Source organism: Pelobates fuscus, chromosome 8 (assembly GCF_036172605.1).
Source record: "Pelobates fuscus isolate aPelFus1 chromosome 8, aPelFus1.pri, whole genome shotgun sequence".
Lineage (NCBI taxonomy): Eukaryota > Metazoa > Chordata > Amphibia > Anura > Pelobatidae > Pelobates > Pelobates fuscus.
The window spans coordinates 16634421-16652911 of record NC_086324.1 but is presented as its reverse complement, the minus strand read 5'-3'; the positions used below and the strand labels follow the sequence as shown (position 1 = coordinate 16652911).

Sequence of the window (18491 nt, the reverse complement as noted above, 5' to 3'; positions counted from 1 at the left end):
AATAAAACATAATATTGGGCAAAAGGAAAGTTAATTTACTCTTACCCTTACCATTCCCCCTGCACTTCAAACAGGGAATAACATTGGTGTTAGTGAGAGCTATTCTACTATGATTTAGTCAGATAAATAGGTCTCTTGTCAAAAAGACGAACAGTGCATTAAATACATCTAATTACAAGTAAATATAGTATTTATCAGAAGTTCAGTGAGTCCCATATATAGGATTTAACTCGTGGCTATATTGATCAAAGCTATATTGATCATCAATAAATATTTCTGTGAAAAGAGAAAAAACAAACAAAACAAAAAAACATTGATACTTAATAGAACATATTGTTGGACAAAAAAGAGCTAATTACCATATCCCTTATTATTTACCATATATTTTAAACAAACAGTGGATGACAGTAGTCTCAATAGAAACTAGTCCATTATATTTTAATCAGTTCGATTTATCTCTTATATATTTAAAAACCTAGTGAATTATGTGCATAACATTATAGTTGAATAATATATGTAAAAAAAAAAAAAAAGCACATCAAACAATGAACACATTATTGGACAAAAAAGAGCTAATTACCATATCCCTAATTATTTTCCATATATTTTAACCAAACAGTGGATGGCATTAGTCTCGGTAGGAACTAGTCCATTATATTATAGTCGGGTCGATATATCTCTTATAGATTTAAGGATCTAGTGCATTATGTGCATAACATTTATAGTTGAATAACAATATTTGTGGAAAAAAAAAAATGCTCCCTTGCTAGCACCCAATATTAATTCCACTTTAGAATCAGGCACGGATAGGCAACATTAATAGTTAGTAACTTTTAGATTGTAATAATTTGATGTCCCAAGAGTCAATAGTTTCGTGTGCTTCAGTAGCATCTTCTTAAACATAAATATAAAACAATATAAAAAATGCACACCCTTTAAAAACTTGTATAGGTCCTATTTTCAGCAACAGACAGTAACTGTGGACCACTTTCCAGAGCCACATAATTTATGCTCTGGACTGTAAAGGTATTTCATCCACCAAGGGATACACTGGATCTGATCCTCCTCTTCGATGTTTGTAATAAGTTTTTCTTAGCAGGAACTCAGGAACCAGGTAAGGTGAAGTGTTAAAATAAACATTTATTTGGTATAAAATAATAAAAACAGAAATTGCAGCAGCTAGCACCCAGGGTCTTTTTCAAGTGCAGCACACACCAGCTACCTATCCAAATCTACACACATCAGTTGTGGGTACCACAAGCAACCACATATTCCACCCGCAGATACACACACATCCCTAACTGCTACCCACGCATAGCACCCACATTTCTCACAGCTACAACACTTATAGCCACCCTGCACCTAAACAACACACATGCAATCATCACACATAAACACATAAGCACACACTAAACCATACATAGCCAAAACACACATCACACACAGCTACAACACTTATAGTCATTCAACATCTAAACCACACATGCTGTCAAACCACTCAGCCAGTCATGCTCAGCCTCAACACACCTACAGCCAGACATCACAGCCACAACATGCACACAGACAGCTATACACAGCCACAACATGCACCCAAACAGCCATACACCACAGCCACAACATGCACCCAAACAGCCATACACAGCCGCAACATGCACGCAGACAGCCATACACAGCCATAACATTCACGCAAACAGCCACAACATGCACACAGACAGCCATACACAGCCATAACATGCACGTAGACAGCCATACACAGCCATAACATGCACGCAGACAGCCATACACAGCCACAACATGCACGTAGACAGCCATACACAGCCACAACTTGCACACAGACAGCCATACACAGCCACAACATGCACGCAGACAGCCATACACAGTCATAACATGCACGCAAACAGCCACATACACAGCCACAACATGCACGCAGACAGCCATACACAGCCACAACATGCACGTAGACAGCCATACACAGCCACAACATGCACGCAGACAGCCAAACACGGCCATAATATGCACGCAGACTGCCATACACAGCCACAACTTGCACACAGACAGCCATGCAAAGCCACAACATGCACGCAGACAGCCATTCACAGCCACAGCACACACAGCTACACCTTACACCTAAATAACACGCAGTCACTGGCCCACGCACAACACAATGCACAGTGTCACCACCCCACACACACACACACCCTGCCTTTTAAAGAAACCTTCCATGTACTCTATTACAGCCTGGTGTAGGGTTTATGATGCCAGGAGTCCATTGGTACCCTCCAAAAGTAGTCAAACCATTAAAGAACATTTTGATAACGTATTTGAATCCCACCTGCCATTTACTGCTGCCTCCCTTGCAGTCAAAAGGTCATGCCACTTAGTCCCAACTGTGCAGGACAGCGCTCATGAGAGCTTTCAACGTTTTCTCTCAACCACTGAGCCGGCCAAGACCAGGAGAGGTACCTGGCCAGACACAGTTAAGTTGTCAGACCATTCTTAAACGCTTATACTAAATACTCTGGATGGAGCACCAGGTCACTCCTGGAATTATAACGATTACTGTGGGCTGTGACTATGGTGCTTGGAGTGTCTCTTTATTAACTATTTAATTTGTAACAATAAAACAATGAAGAATGGAAAGAATTCCTGGGTGCACACCCTCATGAAATGTGTTGTGCAACAGCTTAGACTTAATAAAAAATTTCCATAACCTTAGGCGGATTTTACCCGACTCCATGTGCTGGAGAAAAATAATGGAGAGGTCATAATTATTTAGTGTGTTGACGTCCAGGCCAGTGAGCGCTGGTTACATTATTAACACCATTAATTCTAAGCTAATTTCTCTAATTGTAAAGCGTTGTGGAATATGTTTGCACAACAAAAATACTAATACTATTAATAATAAAAGAGTGTACAGACAGGTGACAATACCCATTTCCCACAATCACTTAATGGTGAACAAGTTGTGCTTTATCGACTGTGTGTTGGAAACCTGAGCTGAGATCACTTTAACCCCCATGTTTCAATAATCCATAGAGAAACCCATTTTGCCAATCAAATGTTGGCTGCCTGGTATTTTATGGCAATTACCAATTCCAAAATCAAGCAATTTTTTATTTTATTGTTCATGTATTTATTTTGTACACAAAATATACAGAAATATTCACATATTTTTATTAAATACTTTATCTTTTATTTATTTGTTCAATTATTTAATATTCGTCTCCCTCCTCTCCCTCTTCTCCTCCATCCACGCTGTCAGTGCCAACTTCTTCATAATCCTTCTCCAGAGCAGCCATGTCTTCTCGGGCCTCAGAGAATTCTCCTTCCTCCATTCCTTCTCCCACATACCAGTGCACGAAGGCACGCTTGGCATACATCAGGTCAAACTTGTGGTCCAGACGAGCCCAGGCCTCAGCAATGGCTGTTGTGTTACTCAACATGCATACGGCACGCTGTACCTTGGCCAGATCTCCACCGGGTACCACAGTGGGGGGCTGGTAGTTGATACCAACCTTGAAACCTGTTGGGCACCAGTCCACAAACTGGATGGTACGCTTGGTCTTGATGGTGGCAATAGCTGCATTGACATCCTTGGGCACCACATCACCTCTGTAGAGCAAGCAGCAAGCCATGTATTTACCGTGACGGGGGTCACATTTCACCATCTGGTTGGCTGGCTCAAAGCAAGCATTGGTTATCTCAGACACAGAAAGCTGCTCATGATAAGCCTTCTCTGCAGAGATAACAGGAGCATAAGTGGCCAATGGGAAGTGAATACGGGGATAGGGAACCAAGTTGGTCTGGAACTCTGTCAAGTCCACATTTAGAGCTCCATCAAATCTAAGGGAAGCAGTGATTGATGACACAATCTGGCCAATCAGACGGTTCAAGTTAGTATAGGTTGGACGTTCAATATCCAGGTTCCTGCGGCAGATATCATAAATGGCCTCGTTGTCCACCATGAAAGCACAATCAGAGTGCTCCAGTGTGGTGTGGGTGGTCAGGATGGCGTTGTATGGTTCAACCACAGCTGTGGAGATCTGAGGAGCCGGGTAGATGGCAAATTCCAGTTTGGACTTCTTGCCGTAGTCAACAGAGAGACGTTCCATCAGCAGGGAGGTGAAGCCAGAGCCGGTGCCACCTCCAAAACTGTGGAAGATGAGGAAGCCCTGGAGTCCTGTGCATTGATCAGCCTGAGAATGGACAACAAGGAAATGTCAAACATACATCAATGTGTTCAACCTCAAATTATTTTATTTTTCTATTTTCATCTAACTGAAATAATAGTTCTACAGTTCTGCGACTTTAACTTTAAATTGAATTCTCAATTTAGGAAATAATCCTGATGGTCATTTATGTGTTTTTTCTTTCTTTTTTTTTTTTTTAAAAGAAGACTGGACTGGACTTACCAGCTTGCGGATTCTGTCCAGCACCAGGTCGATGATCTCCTTGCCAATAGTGTAATGACCACGGGCGTAGTTATTTGCCGCGTCTTCCTTGCCTGTGATTAGTTGTTCTGGATGGAAGAGCTGTCTGTAGGTTCCTGTCCTCACCTCGTCTGTAGAATAAGAGTTATGGAAGTTAATGTTGCCCCTACATTATTTAAACAGAGACTGCAGGCTAGAGCTGAAACATTATGGAGATCAGTTGGAAAAAAAAGTTTACAATTATTACAAAAAGAGAGAGATGGAATTAACTCCAAATATTTATTTATGAAAATACATAGTTTCCTTCAGGTTATTTCATGAATGTAGAGATGGGACTGATTAACAGGCATTCAATGTGAGATGGGAGCTGCCGCTATAATTCGAAGACAGGAAGAATGAAGTGTCTTTTACTAACTCTACGGGAAACATAAGTAGCTAAGGTTCTTGGACCTCTTCAGGTAATGATTGGATAGTATAAAACGGCTAGTGAGGCCATCTCAAATAACAGACAAGAATCTTTAAATTCAGTAACTGCAGAAATTTGATGAAGGTCTGTAGTGGATTAAACATTGAATAAAATATATTTAATTGAATCTGGTGTTCTGAACCCTGTCTTACCAATGACGGTGGGCTCCAGGTCAACGAACACAGCTCGGGGGACGTGTTTCCCAGCCCCAGTCTCACTGAAGAAGGTGTTGAAGGAATCATCTCCTCCACCAATGGTCTTATCACTGGGCATCTGTCCGTCCGGCTGGATTCCATGCTCCAGACAGTACAACTCCCAGCATGCATTGCCAATCTGCACTCCAGCCTGTCCAACGTGCACTGAGATACATTCCCTCTGTAGAGAAAGAAGAATGGAGTGTGAGTCGGGATATCCGATTACTGGAAGGGATCATTAGAGAATGAGATTTAACTTGTACAAATGGACGATGAAGAACGGAGTCGACCTCCAGAGGTTATAGAAATACATTTGATCAGAGAATTGCAAATATAATGAACTGCATTCTATTTCAGATACTTAGTTCATTACAGACTGACAGTGAGCTCCAGGTACACAGAGAATACATAGGACAGTACAGACTGACAGTGAGCTCCAGGTACACAGAGAATACATAGGGCAGTACAGACTGACAGTGAGCTCCAGGTACACAGAGAATACATAGGACAGTACAGACTGACAGTGAGCTCCAGGTACACAGAGAATACATAGGACAGTGCAGACTGACAGTAAGCTCCAGGTACACAGAGAATACACAGGACAGTACAGTCTGACCGTGAGCTCCAGGTGCACAGAGAATACAAAGTGCAGTACAGACTGACCGTGAGCTCCAGATACACAGAGAATACATAGGACAGTACAGACTGGCAGTGAGCTCAAGGTACACTCTGTACTGTCCTATGTATTCTCTGTGTACCTGGATCTCACTGTCAGTGAGATCCAGGTACACAATACAAAGGACAGTACAGACTGACAGTGAGCTCCTGGTACACAGAGAATACATAGGACAGTACAGGCTGACAGTGAGCTCCAGATATATAGAGAATACATAGGACAGTACAGGCTGACAGTGAGCTCCAGGTACACAGAGAATACACAGGACAGTACAGACTGACAGTGTGCTCCAGGTACACAGAGAATACATAGGGCACTACAGACTGACAGTGAGCTCCAGGTACACAGAGAATACATAGGACAGTACAGACTGACAGTAAGCTCAAGGTACACAGAGAATACATAGGACAGTACAGACTGACAGTGAGCTCCAGGTACACAGAGAATACATAGGGCAGTACAGACTGACAGTAAGCTCCAGGTACACAGAGAATACACAGGACAGTACAGACTGACAGTGAGCTCCAGGTACACAGGGAATACACAGGACAGTACAGGCTGGCAGTAAGCTCTAGGTACACAGAGAATACACAGGACAGTACAGACTGACAGTGAGCTCCAGGTACACAGAGAATACACAGGACAGTACAGACTGACAGTGAGCTCCAGGTACACAGAGAATACATAGGGCAGTAGTACAGACTGACAGTGAGCTCCAGGTACACAGAGAATACACAGGACAGTACAGACTGACAGTGAGCTCCAGGTAGGTACTTACCATGGTGATGTTTTGGTTGTAGTTGGTTTCTCCTGATTCCGATGAGTTATGGGGTCGGATTTGGGAATTCTGCTATCCCCTCTCTGTGTCTGACTGCTCTTTATATGATCAGTGAGTTTAGCGTCCTTAGTAACAGGGGGTGGAGGAGGGGAGCTCACACCTCCTGTCTCGAGGACTCCCTCTCCAACAGAAACAAGGAGAGGGAGGGGGGGGGGGGGGGGGCGTTCCCTAGCAACCAGTCTGGTGACAATGATACAATGTGACCCCTGGGGTGGAGAGAGACTGGGCACAGGGTGGAGGGAACTGAGGAGGGAATCATGTGAATAATAATGGAAATTAGAAGGAATCAGGGAATGTAAGGAGGGAAAAGGAAAATCCAGAGAGGGAGATTGGAGGATTATAGAGGGAAATAACAGAAATATTCAGTCAGAATTATAGGAATTAGTATTTACTTTGTGTCTGTTTGCTGGTGATAGTAACACTGGATGAGGCAATGCTGACAGCTACAGCTATCCCAAATACAGTGTCAGGTGTCCACATGGTCCTGCAATATGTACATTCTTAATATTTGGATGTATATCTCACATTCCATCATTTTATGTGAGTTTTGCTGATCCCTGAATTTACCAGCAGCTTGAAATGTCTCAAAGTAAACTTAAATCTGTTCCTTTAAAATAGATAAAGATAAAAAAGAAATGCAAGAAATTAGTCAAAGGAGCATAAAATGAGAATGTAATTAGATATCCCATAGACCCCTAAAGATATTACCCCTCAGAGAGCCATCACGTTATCACATTACGAGACATTTATCTTTACTCAGGCGGGTTATTCCTGGACGATCTAATATGGTTTAGATCAGCCAAATTTCGTTAAAATAATTGAATTGCATCAAATTTACAATTCTCATTTTTATTAAAGGCAAATATTGTCACAATTCGATCACTTCATCCAAATGGTCGCATCCCATTCAGTACCAATCAGGGTTTATTTACTAAGGTGAGAGAATTCAAAGTAAATTGCATTGGTCCTTAAGGGGTTAAGGGGTTAAATGAACTTTGAATTCTCACCTTAATAAATAAACCGAGATAGTCTGCTTTAAAATCCAAATATTTCGCATGCAGATTCTGAATAAAACAACAAATTGAATCTGGATTCACACTAAACAAATCCAGTTGATGGAAAATTCACAAAGTTCGAAGATCTTTTTTCACAGGCTGACTTATAGAATTTCCCTGTATTGTACATACATAACCGGTCAGTGGACAATACGTTAAGATAACAAATAATAAAATAATATTGACTTAATATATAACACAATCATATATTGTATAAGGCAAATGTTTATGTTTCTATGTTTTTATTATTGAGGTATAATGCAGCCCACTATGGAGTGAACCCATGCTCTCTTGGATGCTAATGCCAAATTTTGCAACATGTTAGTTTGTATTGGAATTGTCCACTATCTACCTGCAAATTCTGTTCAACTGAATAGTGTAAATTAGATTGTATTGAATCTGCAGGCAAATAGTGTCCAATTATCTTCATCTGAGCGTACTGTTGCATCTTATCAACATTAAAGGGACACTTCACTGCCCAAATACAAAATTAAATACAAATTTAACAGATGGAAACTTGCATGTATTTAATTATACATGTTTTTCATTGGGGATATACTTAAAAAACAGCTTACAAAATTTGCAGTTCTCTTGTCTGCTGCCTTTGTAAGCCCTCCCCTTCTAACCCCGTCCAGACTTTCTGTGGCTGTCCAATCACAGACTCCCCAATGAAGCTCAATAAGAAGTCTTTGCAAGGCAGGTTCTCTGGGCAATTGCTGCCTCTTGAGTTTAGCTCCACTGAGCTAACCAAACCAGGAAGTAACAGGAGCGGTTGTCTGATTGAGCCGGGGGGGATGCAACAAGTTTACTTTATAAAAGTGTTGATTTCGTTTAAAATCTGCACTTTTTCCAAAATGAAAAAAAAAGTACACACTCTTCACCCATAAATCTTTTAAGCAATCTTTTAAGAATGCTTTAGGGGTCTGGAGTGTCTCTTTAAGTTATGGATTTCACCTATTTGGTTGTAACTGGAAATGCGGAAATCCAAACTACATCCAATCTAATACAGAGGCTGCTTTACGAAAGTCAGACTTTGCTAATTCCTGAGAACAGTGTTCGATGTTGCAGCCCGATTGCCCCCGGGTGATACTGGATTGTTTTTTTAATTTAAATTTTTTTTTTTTTTATTGAGGCAAAAGAGATGATTGAATCCAGTAAGAGCATGTATAATGTAGAATGGTATGTCTCAGGTAACACATAGCATTATAGATTGCATACAGATAGACAGTACATCCGTTGTATTTCATAAACAGTCACGTAAGGTGTCTTGTGGGTGGGTGAAAGTGGGTGGAAATTGATTGATTAAACTCCTTAGTGCTTTGATTTTCAATCCAGTTACATGTATTGTGTCTGTGTGTATGATAAATGTAACCACTTGTGGAAATGGTAACCCCTACTCCTTCACAGAGCACTTTTAGGGTTAATAAAAAGGCGCTTAGTCTTAGCCGTGTGATGTATAGCCAGCTATGACATATTGTCAACCAGTTATTCACGTGATATGTTGTATTCTCTGCATAAACTCACAAAAATAAAGAATTTAAAAAAAAATAAAAATAAAAAAATAAAAAGGCGCTTTGCACAGTCACCTGATCATTCCATTCGTCAAGTCAGTAAGGAATATTACAATATTTTGTATAAAGAATGTTCTTAGTTAAAGCACCATCACCACTTAATCATGTTGTAGTGGTTATGGTTCTAACAGACTAATAATGCCACCCCTTGCTTCTTTGTCAAATAATATTTGAATGGTATGGCACAGAGTGTCCACCAGGTGCCCATGGCTCTCACGTGCCACTTCTGCATTTGTAAGATAATTTTAACCAAATTTGGACTGAGTTGACTGATGAGCATGTCTCCCATGAAAGGTTTATGTAAGGTTAAAGGACCACGTCTTTATTGGACTAATGATCATTGATCCTATGGATGAGTAATCTGTTACAATAACCTTTCTATAATTTTATCGTTACTCGCTTTAGAATCATGTTGCATAATCTTTAGTTTATTATTTTGCTTTGTTTTTTATTATTTATTTTCTTAGACTTCCATCCAGTTTTCCACATCAAACTGAAAGACATGGTGGTTTTAGAGGGGGATTCGGTGTCTTTGTCTTGCCTTACTGCTGGCAGCCCAGAACCACGTATTCTGTGGAAGAAAGGTAAAACGACTGATGTGTTTGTGAATATGTGTCCCCTCTATTATTTAAGAGCCGTATCTGTTTCTTGGGATCTGCACATCTTTAGAGGACTATGCTCTACATTATTAATAAGCAACATTCTCAGCTCATCTTAGTGAAATGAGATTCTGGGCTTGGGGGATACTCTGAATATATATTTTTTTGTTTTGTTTTTTCAAATTTCAGATACATTTTTCTGACCGGTCATTCACTAAATGAGTGAATTATCAGGAATTTTAAGTGAATGTCAAACGTTAGGCCAAAATAGCTAAACTGAAACCTGAACTGACTTGGAAAAGTTTTACCAATTCGGCTATTTTGCCCTTGAATTTGAAATTCACTCTGAATTCTCGACCATGCTCACTTTAGTTAACAGCCCTGTTAGGGAATAATCCTGGTAGTTTATTTTGTGAATTCGCCTTCCTCTGAAATTTACCCACATATGTTATTAAGGATTGTATTAGCAGATGCCCCAGATATAAAAAAATATCATACAGGTTAGTCTACAGCATGGGTCCTCAAACTCCGGCCCCCCAGATGTTGCTGAACCACAACTCCCATGATTCTCTGGCTATCTATGTAATTCAAAGAATCATGGGAGTTGTAGTTCAGCAACGTCTAGGGGCTAGAGTTTGAGGACCCATGATCTACAGGAATGACCAATCAGCTCACCTCTGCCCAAACGGCTGTCTTACATTTTGATCTCTCATTACTGAGGTCATGTTGTTACTGCTACTTATTGAGTTACGAGTGAGAAACCCACACAACGAGGGGAACATATACACCAATCAAAGAATCTGAGCATACAAAGGTTTTTTTTTGTTTTTTTGTTAGGTGACTATTGACTGTTTTCTTGTTTTACCCATGCCTGTCTCTTAATACCAAGTTCTTTCCTTAGATAAAATCGTCATAGAGTCAGGTGAGAAGGTCACTATAAAGTCTTCTCAGGAAGGACGCCAGGTCCTCACTATCTCTTCAGCAGGACAGAGAGAAGCAGGGCTCTATGAATGCGTGGCCGCCAACGCGTTGGGAAGCGCTATCAGTTCCTGCGCCTTAGCTGTTGCACGTATGTAAATCTGTCACATTATTAAAAAATAAAACACTGAATACTAAATACTAAAGGTGACTGTAACGATGTTGGAGAATTCCAATCATCTAATTTAGCCTAAATATTGCCATTCAGATTCAGATCACTAGCATGTCAATAAACCATCTACTTTCTGAACAATTGGCTACCTCTGTTCCACTTTAAGGCACGGCTCTTGTCTCCATTTAACGATAACCTGTTATTCAGTCAACACGAACATTTAACAAAATTGCTTTGAATACACTAACAATGGATGTTTCATGTCTGAACCTGTAGCAACTTTCAGAGCACGTTCACTGACTTTTCAGCCTAACAATAGGTTAAAGCCTTAAGCACAACACAAATAGTCAATTTAACATTTCAATATGAATGGGCTTGGTTTTTTTTACAGTTATTTGTTTGTTTGTTTGTTTTTACACCTTGTTACCACTGTTTCTCCTGCTGTTAGGTATCCCTGGCCCACCTGGTACCCCAGAGATCCCCCAGAAGTATAAGGATACTGTTCTAGTTCTGTGGAAGGCTTCAGACCATAGCTCCCCCTGCACTTACATCTTGGAGGCACTGATGAATGGTGAGCTTGGAAACAAGAACTCGATCAAACTGACATGTATCAATTTACAGCAACATACTTCTCAATACAATTATAGGGGCCTGTGGTTTCCAAGGGGAGGTATTGTATTCCTTCATCTATTGCTCAGTTTTAGAGGCTGACCAGTGGTTTGGTAAGATGTACGAATAAAGAAAAGCTAATATCCAAAACTAGGACAATAAACCTATAAATAATCTGCTTCCTCTCCTGTCTGTGAGGGTAGATGGTTTTACTGCCACACCAGAAACTAAAGCTGCCACTAATAAAGGGCAATACCATTTCAAAGTGTAAAAAACGAGACCTGGCCTTTATGTCTCCATGAGTCTGGATCTCTCTGTGTCCCTGAGCTGGGTGATAGTGTCACTACGAGTCTGGATCTCTCTGTCTCTACGAGGCTGGGTCTCACTGTTCCTGTGAAGCTGAATCTCTCTGTCTATGTGAGGCCTGGTGTCTCTTTCTGTGTGAGGCTGGGTCTCTCTGTCTATGTGAGGTCTGGTGGTATTGCAAATGGGGTATGTTCAGTCTTTTTTAGTAGCCACTTAGTCACAGACACTGGCCAAAGTTAGCGTTCATAATTAATTTTTGCATTTTTAACACACAAACAAATATAAATGCTAACTTTGGCCAGTGTTTGCGACTAAGTGGCTACTAAAAAAGACTGGACATAGCCCATATTGAATACCCTGGGTTGTCTACTTTTCAATATATGGTTTGATGGGGGTAAATTACATTGGCTGGCTTCAAAAATGTCCCAAATGGGACATGAGTGCATGATGACCATCTGTAAAAATTCCAAGTTGGAAAACTGGAATGCGCACCCTCCAAATAAGGTATTTTCGCCCCCAGAGAACCCGACACACCTATACATGGGTGGTATCACTGTAATCAGGAGATGTTGCCGAACACATACTGGGGTTTTCTTTGGCAGTAACCCTTAAAAATCTCAGTGCATGTGTCCTTAAATTGCTATGTGTGTCAAAAAAATCACCAATTATATTTTTTATTTTACAATTTGGCATAGATTGGTGGTAAAATGGTTGCATGAACAGAGTCAAAATAGCCCACGTTTAATACCTTAGGTTGTCCTTTTAAAAAATATATACATGTGAAGGGTTATTCAGGGATTCCTGACAGATATCAGAGTTACAATGTAACTTGCGTTCATTTAAAAAAAAAAAATGGTTTGGAAAAAACAAAGTGCTACTTGTATATATGGCCCTATAACTTTCCCAAAAAGCTAAGAACCTGTTAACATTGGGTATTTCTAAACTCAGGACAAAATTTAGAAACTATTTAGCACTGGTGTTTTTTGGCGGTTGTAGATGTGTAACAGATTTTAGGGTTCAAAGTTCGAAAAAGTGTGTTTTTTAAAAATGTTTTATCATATTTTATGTTTTTTATAGAAAATTATATGATATGATGAAAACAATTGTTTCTTTAGAATGACTATTTAATGGCAAGAAAAATGGTATATAATGTGTGTAGGTACAGTAAATGAATAAGAGGAAAATTACAGCTAAACACAAATACTGCAGAATTGTAAAAAGTACCCTGGTCCTTAACGGTAAAATTGAAAAACAGTCTGGTTACTAAGGGGTTAAGCATGCGTGGGATAGGCATAAGGCTATACTAGATATAAGATAAGGCCAAGGACTAATGAAAGTATTTAGAAAATTGGGCAGACTAGATGGGCCGAATGGTTCTTATCTGCCGTCACATTCTATATTTTAGCTATTTATTGTAGCTATGTCAAGATGAGATGGAATACCTTAAAGGAACACTACAAAAGCATTTTAACGCTACAGTGCTCTATCTCTTAGTTAGATTAGAGGGTCCTTTCCAGCTGCAATAAAAAATAAATAGTTTTAACCCGCGACTTCTTTAGGTACATACAGCTGCGAGATTTCGCACAAACGCAAGAGGTTAAAACAGCCGCGGCGAAACCCCTAACCTTTTTCGAACAAATATGTCTAAAAGAAAAAATGCCAGAGAAACTAATCTCGCGGCTATATAGCCACATATGCACGACATCAGGAATATGGGGTGCGCAAACCTACACGGATAGATGGGAGGAGGACTTGGGGGAAACATTGGAGGGAACAGACTGGCAGGACATATGGGAGGCAAACGCAAAGGTGTCCATCTGCACAACACTACAAGAACAAGCTTACAAAATAATGTTACGGTGGCATACCACCCCAGTGAAACAATATCATATGAAACTGAGCCCTACAGACACATGCTGGCGACTGTGCGGAGAGAAGGGCACATACATCCATATGTGGTGGCAATGCCCAAAGATACAGGAATACTGGGGAAAGATAGTAGACTTATGCTCACAAATTTTAGAACGACGACTGACGCTAGACCCATGGGCCTGCCTCCTCTCGAGACCCACAGAGGGGCTCCACAAACATGACCAAAAACTTCTAAATATGCTCTACCTAGCCGCTCGAAGAGCAATAGCGCAACATTGGATAAACCCAGACACACCCCCACTCACCCTGGTCAAAGCAAAAATTAGGGACAACTACCTAATGGATAAGATGACAGCCCAGGTGAGAAATACCACCAACACATTCCGGAAAGTCTGGGCCACATGGGAACAATACGACATCTAAAACAAATAGAAATGACAGATCAGGGACGGCGAAATCTCACTCGTGTAATGGAACTATTTCGTTTTATTTAAGTTAATTTTCATATGGTTTAATATGTATTGAACTGTTACAACATATGTAAAAAGAGTCAAAAGGAAAACGCTGACAGACACTGTAGCAAACGACACCTTAATAGGCCTCTGCGCAGGCCACAGGCTACGGAACCAAAAAAGGCACCAACATCGCTATGATGCGTGCAATCATACCTACCGCTTAAATACAAAACAGGCTTCTGCGCAAGCCACACATGTCTTTTTGAATCTGCTCAGCACGAAAAATAAAGAATATATAAAAAATAAATAGTTTTATCTTTTCTCCAGTGTTGAGACTCCCTTGGGGCTGCTGCTCGCTCTGCCTCACACAATCTCATTCAGCAGGCATCACTATTTAGCTGATGGTCCAATCCTATCCTACTTATAGAAGAGCATTGGGGACTGATGCGCATGTACAACAAGTGCAGTGCAGGCACATCCAATCAAATGCTTCTCATAGGAAAGCATTGAATTAATTCAGATGACGTGGTCTGGGTGCATTTAGTGGTCCTTTAATTGTCTTCACTGCTTTTCATGGTACTAGTTCTAAGATCCTAGATTATGAGATGATTTGACCAGGGCCCTCCGTCACCTGCATTTGTCAATATTTATTTTGTCTGTTAATTGCTCTTATGTATCCCCACTGTATTTGTAAAATGCTGCCAAACATGTTGGTGCTATATAAATAATTGTAATAATTATATTCTCCAGGGAAAGGAGATTGGAAGGTGATGAGCTCTGGAATCACAGATTGCTACTTTAATGTCACTGAGCTCCCACCAGGTTCTGTGAGTTTCCGTGTGGCTTGTGTCAATAAAGCTGGTCAGGGATCCTACAGCCACAAGTCCAAAAGCATTCTCATAGAGGGAGATGGTAAGTAAGGAGTGGTTGGAGGACTGGTAGAATCAGTCTTAGTGATAGATGACTTGCCATTTTATTTCTTTCATTGACTGCTTTCCTTCCCATCAGGGAACAAGCCTGCAGCAACATTTATCCCAAAAACAAGACCTTCGGTGCCTACAGTTACAGCTTTTGGACCAGTGGCTCCCTTTGGAACATCTTCTTCAGCACTTCCTACCTCTACAGTAATCTCCACTTCCAACCTGCCACCATCAGTTGGGTCTGCTCCTGCAGTTTCCACATCTACTACAACAATCTCAACAAATACATCTCCATTACAACTTCCAGCTAAAGGACCCCCACCGCCAACGCCTCCAAGAAGACACAGAGGTTTTCTATCCACTCCTCCTGTTGCCCACAGGCCAACTTTTAGCAAAGCTGAACCTACATCACAAGTTTTGCCTGTTAACAAACTTCAGCCCTCTGAGGTTTCTTTGGCTGGGGCTGCAGGTTCTCATGTTACTACAGTAACAATGGCTGTGACTCCTGGACTTCCTGTGTCCAATTTACGGGTTCCACCACCTCCTCCTGTGCAGCAATTGAAACCTGATTCAGAACTGGCTGGTAAAATGGCCCCCACCTCCAGCATGCTACAAGTTAAATCTCCCACTCCACCACCAGAGCCACCGCAAAAAAATTCCCCTGTACCATTTGAGCCCAAGGTTAAAACATTTGCAGCCCATCCTTCCGCAAAATCTCTTGTGCCATCAACTCAACCTTCTATTATCTCTAGAGAGCAACGGATACCACCACCAGTTCCCGCAAAGCCTTCTGTTCCAATTATACTGCACATTCCCCCTTTCAAATCCTCAACTAGTCCTACACCAATAAGCCCCACTTCTAAAACCTTACCGTCTTTCCCATCTCCTCCCACCAGCCCTATGTATAAGCCTTCATCTCCTACCTCCCCGGCTTACATGGTCACCTCTTTTGTATCTATACCACCTTCTACACCTACAACAGAAACTGCTCCTCTTGAGCCCACTGCCCTAGTAGCTCAGACTGTCCCTACACGCATTCTAGTGAAGAGTGTCACCCCTAGTAGAGATTCAAGATTGACCCCTGGAGGAAGAGTCACACCTTCTGGCAGAGAGAGCGCCCTCCGACAAGGGGTACCACAAAAACCTTACACCTTCTTGGATGAAAAGGCACGGTATGTTCATACTGACTGTCCTGGATATTGATAAAGTGTGAATTGTCAGAAATTCAAAGTGATTTAAAAAAATTTGGCCAAGATATCTGACCTATAAGTAGAGCAGATTGGGATAGTTTGGCCTTAAATGCCAAACTTTAGTGAGTAACCTTGTGTAAATAATTTGTAAGACCATTGAGCACTACTGTTGGAGATATGTCCACCTTGACAGATCACTAGATGTAACTAGAGTTGAGAAACGTAAACTAAAATGTATTTGAGCTCCAAGAATGCATTTGTATTATAATGAGGTATTTAAAAAAGCATTTGTACAATTTAACAGATGAAAGCCCTGATTTGGTTTCTGGAGTGGAATAATCCTTTTTAACCCCTTAAGGACCAAACTTCTGGAATAAAAGGGAATTATGACATGTCACACATGTCATGTGTCCTTAAGGGGTTAAAGGCCGCCCACAACAAACCTCATTGGTGAAAAGCTGTAAAGAAACCTATCATGGAATTTACTAAGTTGCATGTACAAAAATAGGGGATATTCTGCTAAATCAAATGATGAGAAAAGAACATAGCGTATAACTGTGTATATGAATGAATAGCGTATAGCTGTGTATATGAATGAACCATAAGTGTAAAATTCACAAGTGGCCACTCACACTTTCACTGAAGTTAAAAAGCCTTTAGCATAGATTTCTTTTTTTCAGCATAAATGCCTTTTCCAAATCAATTCTTTCTTCTATATTCAATATCTCATAGACCAGCTGAGAAGTATGTGCTCAGGAAAAAAGATGCAATAAAATTGTAGCGCACATTCAAAAGTATAATAAAAAATACATTTAATAATCACACATCACAGTATAAAACAAAAGGTGTAATCTTTCTGTCACCACCAGGGGTCCTACGCGTTTCGTCCGTGTATGGGACTTCCTCAGGGACTTCAGTAGCATACAGTGACAGGATACAAGTGAACAATAAAAATCCCTTCCCTCCTCCACCCTTTATACCTCCCCCACTGTCCACATAACCCATTATTCAGAGCAGGTGTTTCGCTCTGCGGTCCGGTTTCTATGACGTCATTCCGTGCGCCGTTCAATTCCTCATGCGTTCCAGCATGCGTTCCATTGCCAAAAACCCGGAAGTGTCTTCATGATCGATCTTTTTTTCTTTTTCTCAGTGTCAAAACACATATATATGGACAAAGGGCAAAGAAGAGAGGGTGGGGGGGGGGGGGGATATTAGAAATTTCAAATGGCACTACTATGTTTAAATGTGCTTAGTGCACATACAATATTAAATGAATTTATAGAAGCTTTTTTAACAGCATGCTTCTATATTAAAAATATACCAAACATGAAAAATATAAATAAATGAATGTATTGTCACATTATATATAAAAAATGAGTACAAAAAAACTTATTTTTCCTTCTATAGAGCACACACACTTTCAGGTGAACAAGATTGTGAAATCCCAATATATGTTGCATTTCATCCATTTTTCCATAAGATATGGAATATCCATAATAACTCTCAGGGAATTATTTTTTCCATGATTGGGGATTGAAAAATATAATAAATATATATATAAAAAACTGAATAATGAAAAAATTAAAGCATTGAAAAATGTATATAAATAAATGAATAAGAAATAAATAAAAAAGATTAATAGTAAAAAATAAAAAATAATAAAAATAAAAGAATAATATTAAAAATAAATGAATAAGTAAAAAAAAAAAATTGAAGTTGAGTGGTTTAATTGGAATATGATTCAATTTATTTAGAATTAGTACAATTAGAATGTTAGATAGATTTCTATTTAATTTACAATTAATATGATTATAATTCAATTAGTGTTGAATAATTTGATTAAACTTTGATTTAAATTCAAATAAGGGATGATTCAATAATATGAAATTCCCCCTTTAAATATAGTGATATAAATCACCTGAATGTAGATATTGAATAAATGTCATTTAAAAAAAACTGAAGGCAATAGCTACATACATAGGAAGAGTTGCCACCACGAGAAATGGTTGGAAACTATTCCAAAAAGTCAACTAACAAGAATTCGACGAAATTGCTCAAGAGATGTAGATTTTCAAGAACAGGCTAAACACTTGAAAAATAAGTTTTTTTTTAACAAAGAAACATAAACCAGCATTATTAGAAAAAGAAATTAAAGAAATTGAAAAGAAAGATACGAAGGACCTTATGGTACCTAATCCAAAAAAGACAATAATAAAAAAA

The 18491-nt window shown here is 39.8% G+C and overlaps 2 protein-coding genes across 4 annotated transcripts in view; one reads left to right on the top strand and one right to left on the bottom strand.

The window, feature by feature from the left end:
• SPEG (striated muscle enriched protein kinase) overlaps window positions 1-18491 on the top strand; it is a 253793-nt gene that overhangs the window by 215804 nt on the left and 19498 nt on the right. For all 3 annotated transcript variants that reach the window (XM_063429309.1, XM_063429308.1, XM_063429310.1), the window contains 5 exons: window positions 9698-9814; window positions 10731-10898; window positions 11368-11490; window positions 14912-15073; window positions 15170-16253. In XM_063429309.1, the coding sequence (XP_063285379.1) occupies window positions 9698-9814; window positions 10731-10898; window positions 11368-11490; window positions 14912-15073; window positions 15170-16253 (1654 nt within the window). The remainder of the gene's footprint in view (window positions 1-9697; window positions 9815-10730; window positions 10899-11367; window positions 11491-14911; window positions 15074-15169; window positions 16254-18491) is intronic.
• LOC134571178 (tubulin alpha-1D chain-like) lies at window positions 3198-6648 on the bottom strand. Its single transcript, XM_063429317.1, has 4 exons — window positions 6545-6648; window positions 5049-5271; window positions 4413-4561; window positions 3198-4196 (listed from the first exon to the last, which is right to left on the bottom strand). The coding sequence occupies exons 1-4, from the start codon at window positions 6545-6547 to the stop codon at window positions 3213-3215; spliced, it is 1359 nt and encodes a 452-aa protein (XP_063285387.1). The 5' UTR covers window positions 6548-6648; the 3' UTR covers window positions 3198-3212.

What these genes read in the sequence shown, in the direction of transcription:
- LOC134571178 (XM_063429317.1), bottom strand. An exon ending in CCTGGAGCCCACCGTCATTG is followed by an intron (nt 4,562 to 5,048) that starts GTAAGACAGGGT and finishes CTTATTCTACAG; the next exon opens with ACGAGGTGAGGACAGGAACC. An exon ending in TGGACAGAATCCGCAAGCTG is followed by an intron (nt 4,197 to 4,412) that starts GTAAGTCCAGTC and finishes GTCCATTCTCAG; the next exon opens with GCTGATCAATGCACAGGACT.